Source organism: Netta rufina (assembly GCF_964035555.1).
Source record: "Netta rufina genome assembly, chromosome: Z".
NCBI lineage: Eukaryota > Metazoa > Chordata > Aves > Anseriformes > Anatidae > Netta > Netta rufina.
The window spans coordinates 30,267,049-30,274,488 of NC_140126.1; the positions used below are offsets into that span (position 1 = coordinate 30,267,049).

A 7,440-nucleotide genomic window follows, 5' to 3' on the forward strand; every position below is an offset into this window, starting at 1 on the left:
TTTATTTAGGCCACCTTTTGTTTTACTGTTACTGTATCATGCAATAAAAGTATGAAAGGCTTATTCTAGAATATCACAATGCTAGTGGCACTGAAGACCTTTTCACAAATTCAACATACATTTGAATTGCAACACACAGATATTTCTAAAGAGTAATAACTAGTGAACCCTTTCATTAAAAAAAAAAAAAAAAAAAAAAAAAAAAACTACTTACAACCATTGAAAAAAAAATTGCAACAAAAAATGTAAAAATTGACCGTCTCCCGACTTGTCCCCTTTACTATTAACAATGTGACCAACAGAGCTGTGGCGTGGAAACAGTACAAAGAGTTGTCATGGCAATAAGTTTGGCTGATGCAAAGGTCATTGTGCAGGGTTAAAGGGCAAAATCAGTGGTCCGTGTTATCCTCCAACTGCAGTGCTCCACCACACCCACACAATTTTGAGGAATTAGAAAAAACAGGGGAAACTAGCAGAAAGTGCAAATAAGGAGACAGTTTTCAGCTCCTTCAGTGTGGAGTAGAACATTCAATTTTGAGCTTTTCCTGTTTAACTTTATTAACCTGCATACGATTTTACTTTTTTCTTTTTTTCTTTTTTTTTTTTTTTTTTTTTTTTTTTTTTAATTCTTTTCTTAAGTTTTCTATAGAAACCCAATAAAAAAGTCCAGGAGCATGCAGCTGGTTAATGTCAACAAAAGACCTTGACAGGATCATATAAACTATATTGAATGTCATGCTTGGGACCTTACTGCCAGCAACATTAGAGAGTTGTTTCATTAAATGTGAATACTGTACACTGAATATGGGATAACTTTCTGCAGCCTTCATAATCTCACACAGTAAATATAATTTAGATTTAGGTACAGAACACACTCTGGTGTCACAGCTGAGTATGTCCTTGTGCAATCTCTCTCATTAAGTCCTTATGAAGCTACAAGTTGCAAATCCAAAATTCTGCTCCCTGAGGACACAGCTATGTGAGACGTAAGTACTGTTTTTATTCTCTGCCTATCCTGAATTGCTCTGTGAACCTAATCTTAAATACCATCATGTAACAATCACAAAAACTTTTGCTAAAGGCCATATATACTAATAAAAAGACAGTGGTGCTTCCAACATTTTGAAATGCTCTGAAAACCAACTTTTCCAATACTAAATACAACAAAATAACCTTCATAAAATATAACTTTTCTCCATTTACATTTTTAAAGGATTAGTAACCTATGCTTTTCAAGCACAGGAATCTGTGAAATAACTGCTAACATGGACAGATTTTATTTTTTTTTAGCATATAAATTAAGAAACTGGAGAGTTTTAACCCAAGTCCAGTTTCCAAACAAGGAATATTCTTGTTTACTTTAAAAATGGAAATGACATATATTTCCATTATAATTGTTAAAAGTTAGCTTTACAAACAAGGGTATTTTAATTAAAAAAAAAAAATCTTAACAAAACTATACAGTGTACAAATTACTGTCTACAAGGTAGGCGGTTCATTCAGAAGATCCTCCTTTCTTCTCGCTACTTGCAGCTTCATAAATTCATTCACATATTTTCAATGGAGCTGCCCACCTGAACTTCACCCCACAACTATATTGCTATAATTAATATTTTTGCCATGTCTTTATGTACAGTCTCCTTCACTGCCTTTTTTTTTCCCTTAGTCAAGCCTCAAACGTTCATGTCACTCCAGGGGGAACACACTTCAGTGGCACAGCCATGAGGCCAGGGCTGCAAAGCAACTTAATAAAGGCAGAACAGTGCACATAGAACGGGGTGGCTTGATTTAGTCAGAATACACTTCCTGGTGAAGGAGGAGGCCAGAGACTGGATTTGAGTTCTCAGTGTTATCTTAATCATTTGACTGCTGAGCTTGAAAAATAAAAAAAACATAAATGAGAAGTCTCTTCAAACCAGAATTTTCTATCAGAGAGACATTTAAAAAACCCACAATTGCATAACAAAACCAATTCATTCCCTTGGAAGGAGTTTGATTTTAAAAATATTGCATCTGTAAATTTAATGTTTTCATACAAGAGGCCAGAAATAGAAAAACTCAGTTAAGGGCATCCTTCCTTCTACAAAGGTAATCATTCTTGTGACTATTTTGTAAATTCAGTCTGAACTTGCTTCAGTTTCATTCTGGTGTGCTATTAAAACCTTATGTGGGACACTCTGCTAATGACAAGGGACAGAGCACGTGCAGACACCTCAGCTCCTGAACTGCTCAATATCAGTGGTGAGCAGAAAAGGCAATATCATAGTTAATGTTACCAGGCCAGAGCCTGAGTATGCTCTGGGTGGGTCAACTACATTTCAGCTAGTCTTAATAGTCATGTACTTAGGGAATTAATTCACTTTCTACAGGGCTCAGAAAGAGAGCAATGTACAATTGATTTTTGGATTTTTTGGATTTTTGGATTTTTTTTTTCCAGCTTAGCTATAGATAGATTTTCAGGATTTGCTTTTCTACAGCTTCCGTCTCAGTATCCTTCCATGCCCTGGCTATGTAAGTTTCTCCTGCAGTGTCCTGCTGGAGACAAGGGGATGTGCCACCACCACCACCTCACAAGCAGCCATGTGCTGGCTAACGATGAGGTCTGCTGATACCCAGCACTCCATGGAGTGGCTCTTGCTGGAGCTGCTCCACAACAGGCAAACCTCCGAAAGGCAGAGACAACCACAAAGGGCTGAACAGTCCCACGAGGGTATCCCATTTAAAGTCTATTCCATGTTTGTTTTCACCTTAAAAATTTATGTGCTTTTAAGGAAAGGGTCAACTTATCTTGAGCCATATGTAACAAGCATCCCCAGTATCTCCAGCAACAGGAGATACTGTTGGCCAGCAAAGTGGCCAGCAAATTAGTGGCCAGCAAAGGCTGACCACTAATCTGTAAGTTCTGATTTTACTGGAAATGCACTTTTATTTACACCACAGTCTAATAACACCCATTCAGAAGCTCCTTTCCCATTATAGCCCAGAGCTCTCCATCCAACCTGCTATATGAGAGGACATGAGAAAAGTCTGACACAGTCTGAGCAGGCTGAAGATTGGAACTCAGATGCTGTGTGTTAAAAAAAAAATAAAAATAAATAAATAAAAATAGTTTTGATGTAGGGGAGAAAATATCATAAAATAAAAAGGAATATTTACGAGTCAAGCAGGCTAAGGGAGGCAAATTCTCTGCAGGAACAACTTAGTCAACTGGTCAGTGGAGTTATGCCAGCAAAGATTTTGGCCCTCTAAACACATTTCCTAGACAAAGCAAATGTCTTTCTATTCTAAGTTAAAAACATCTTCTTACATGAACACTTTAGGATGTAGTAGATTTGCCAGAGTGGGAAAGGCTTCATCTCACTGTGGGTCTGGACCTCCTGCTCTCTCTGTCTGCCTCTCTCCGTCTCTCTCTCTCTCTGTCTCTCTTGAAATTTGAAGTACAACAATTTCCTCAAGTCAAGTCTGCCTCCAACAGAATTCATTATTTATATTTTAAATCCAGAAATGATTTCAGCTTGCACCCCAGGTGGGAAGTTAAAAGAGGGAACCGATTTGAAAGTTTGTCACAGTAGGCAGAACAGTCGCTTTGCAGCCCTTGCCTGGCTAAGGGTGCACTGCTTCACAGCTACACTGTAAAGTGTTAAAAATCATCCCCACCCACCCCAGAATATATATATATGTATAAAAAAAAATCCCCGTCCATCTCTCAGTACATAAAAGGACCTCATCACACTGCAAAAATAGCAGTACCCACTTTGGTCAATTAAAACAAACAAAAAAAGCATACATTATTTTTTTTTCTTTTAAATCTGTGTACTTACCTACAATAACCAATACAGCTAAAAGCACTACCTACATAGGCAAAACTTGGTATTGCATAATTCGTATAAATTTGAATCCCCTCCCCCCCAATATTAATTGGAAGATGAAAAACATGAAAGGTTAATAGAAAAAAACACCAAAATACTGAAAATATTGCTGGTCGATTACAATTCTTAAGCGGCAACTATACACAGCCATGATATGCTTTATAAATGTGAGATAAAGATATAACTGTCTAAAAAATCCATGATGTCACACTTTTTTCCCATCTGGAGTACAAAATATTTTGTCATAAAAATGGTAAAGATTTAAAATGATAATAAATGCAGCAAAACAAGTGTAGTGATGTCAATTTTGTGTGTGTGTGTGTGTGTTTGTGTTTTTTTTTTTTCATTTGTTTTTTTTTGTGTTTTTTTTTTTTTTTTCAATTTTTTAAATTTCAAGGCAAGGCACGTAATGTGGACATTATATCTTCGTGCAAATCAGGATTACTAGAAAGAGTATTTTAATTGATTATTTTTTAAGAGACATAGAGGCAAAATTTCTGCCCATGCACATTATATTTCTGTCAATACGTGAAATCTGTTGAACAAGGCTAACTTCTGAAAGCACCATGCAAGTTTTCAGCACCCTGTAACTGGACTTTAAGAGTGCATTATTTAAATAAAATCTTATCCCCATCCTGGTATTACCAGTTTGTAAACAGTAAGCTTTGCCCTTGTGGCATGGATTTGCCTATCTCTTTGTCTCTATGATGCAGATTATACAGAAAAATATAAACCCTATGGGTTCTTGATGCAACCAGTAACTTTAAATAAATAAATCCTACCCCTCTGTGGAGGCAGCAGCTAAACCAACATAAGTGCTGTGTTTTCATTGATTTCTTTTTCTCAAGGACATGATTTGTCTTGATGTAATGCCTTTTAATGCCCTCAAAAACTGAGGGGAAAAATAAATTTGTTCAAAGTAATTTTTAATTTATTTTTTTTTAATCCCCTCAATTTAGAGTCCAAGGGCTGAAGGACTTATAATGATGACCCCTTAGATATGATTTTTAAATTGCACTTGCCTCTGTAAGTGTTTCTTTAGTGGGAAAAGTTCATGTGGGTTGTTTTGTTTTGTTTTGTTTTAATTTATTTTTTTTTTTTTTTCTGTTGCATGAAAAGATAACACTTTTACCTACATAGAGGCATTTCTTATATAGAGCCTGTGTGTTCATTCTGATTGAAAATTTCAAACTGGGTAACACACTAGAAAATGCTGAGTTAAGGGCCAAAGTTTAATAAATCCATACTGATAACTAAAGGCTACAGAGCATATTTTTAAAACATTTAGAAATCAGAGTGTTGAGAAAATGGCTGGCTTACAGCCCTTGTCCTCCTGCAGCTCTGTTGCTGCTGCCTAGCCTTTGTTTTGTGAGATAACCAGGAATAGTGATCCCATGCGTAAACAACAAGAATACTAAACCAATAAAACTAGCTTATCATGCAAATATTAAGGCATCTAGAAAGTCAGTTAAAATATATTGTCAGAGACAGAACATCTATTTCCCAGCGGACTTCATATAACAAAGGCTACTTAGCAGGGGCTGCATTCTACCCATTAGCGAAATATCATCGACCCCTTTGTATGTCATTTCAGTTTTAACCATAAGGGAATTAGTGATTGTAAGTGCTGCAATTGCTGGTCTATTTTTGTCTTCTTTCTTCAGTTTCTTCTCTCATCCCGTCTTCCTTTTTTTTCCTTTTTCTAATTTTTCTTTTATTTTTTTCCCTCAGTTACTTGTTTCTGCTTGAAGGAAAGGCTCTCCAATTATGTTCAAAACCATAATTTGGGACATTTGTCGGCAGGATCGGTGTCCTGTTTGACACTTGAAAAGGAACCAAGCTAGCCCAGGTACCAGGACTGTTGGAAAGGAGGAAAGATAAAGAGATAGAGAAAAAGAGAGAGAAAATGAAACACAAATTAGACATTTTGCAAAAACCAGATCACAATGAATTTGAATCAGGATTAAAACAAATATTCATTATTAACAGCACTACTCAACATTAAAAAATAAATTAAACAAATTTATGACTATTGCTTGAGATTCAAATTTACAGTTTTCTTTATTAAAAGTATGACTTATTTGGAAGAAAAATAATTGTGTTGGTCTCAACTGCAAGTAGCCTGTTTATTTATGGTAGTCTCCCAAAATTCTAGAGGTGATATACAAAGCAGACACCACTAAACCATATATATAATACTATATGGCAGCACAGATGTTATTTAAGAGCTAATAAAATGTATTAGTGTACAAGTTTTCTCAACTCAAAAACAAATAAATAATAAATAAATAAATAAAGGCTCAGTGTTTAAGTTTCCTGTGCAATTTCCTACTTGTTTTCAAACCAGCAGTTTACACTGTCTCAGTCTCAAGATGTGTCTCTGAGGTGCATGAGTCCGCAGTAGAGTAGAGAACTTGGCCTAGAGAACTTTTAATATTAAAAAAATAAAAACTGTTTTGGCGTTGTTTTTGGTTTTGGTTTGTTTTTTACTTATTTCTACCCAAAATGTTTTAGTGTCCATAACATAGGGCCCAATGATGTAAACAATTGCAGTCAAGAGTAGCAGTGGGTACCATAAATTTTTCAAAGACAAGTCCATGGCTTTGGAACTAAAATCACCATTTCAAAAGCACTATGTCACTGAGGAGGTTAAGCTCCAATGGCATTCACATGTTTGCCAGGCATGGACTACTGGTAGGTACTGTAAGCCACCAGTATTTGCAAGATGGGTACTCAAAGAAAGACTTCAGCTGCCTCTATTCAGTAGCCAGAGCAGAGCCTGGGCAGCCTTTTCCTTGGATATATTTCTGGCAACTCAGAAATAATGGGCTTCTGAGAAAGTCTGGTTAAATGCATTCAGAAGAAAAACAGCATCATTATGTCAGCAATCATTGGCAAACAAGTAGAAACAAAACTGGACGCACATTGTGCAAACACATATTTCCTGCACATTTTATTGTAGCAAATGTTTCTCTGCACTAGTTATTTCCACAAACACAACAGCTTACTTGAGAGCACACTCTGGGATTAAACTGATATGCTTCATTATAGCATGTCTGAAGACTAAAGTCTCTGGCACATTTTGTGAAGGATGAACACTGGAATCTTTCTTCCTTCTCTCTCTTTGGTCAACCCTCTGCACCACACTCTCCCTGGATAAGCACGTGCACTTCTGCATAATGCTGGCAGCAGGCATAAAGAGGAAAACAGACCCTTTTTATCTCTTTTAAATGCATACATAATAACTTCATTTCACTTGGCAGATTTATGGGATCTTTGAGTTGCTGTTGTGTGAACACTGACGAAAGGGGTCACTTTATTTCAAAAAACCCAGGGAACGTGTTTCTCAGATGATTTATACTGAAAATAATAGAAAGAGGTTCTCTCATTTACTTCTTTTTGATACTCTTTACACCCCTCTAAACCTGCTAGTTTACTATTTTGATTCCTACCAATTATTTCAAGTTCTATGTTTTATACACATACACACACACACACACACACAAAGAGAAAAATTCACAGACCTGCTTGTTGCTTTTTATTTATTTATTTTTTTTTTGCTCCTTCAAGA

General features: G+C 36.1%; 1 protein-coding gene across 1 annotated transcript in view; it reads right to left on the minus strand.

Moving 5' to 3' along the window:
* Positions 1-540: 540 nt before the first annotated feature.
* NFIB (nuclear factor I B) overlaps positions 541-7,440 on the minus strand; it is a 183,474-nt gene continuing 176,574 nt past the window's right edge. Inside the window, 2 exon segments of the mRNA XM_084304703.1 lie at positions 541-5,644; positions 5,646-5,727. Of these exon segments, the coding sequence (XP_084160829.1) occupies positions 5,597-5,644; positions 5,646-5,727 (130 nt within the window). The 3' untranslated portion in view covers positions 541-5,596.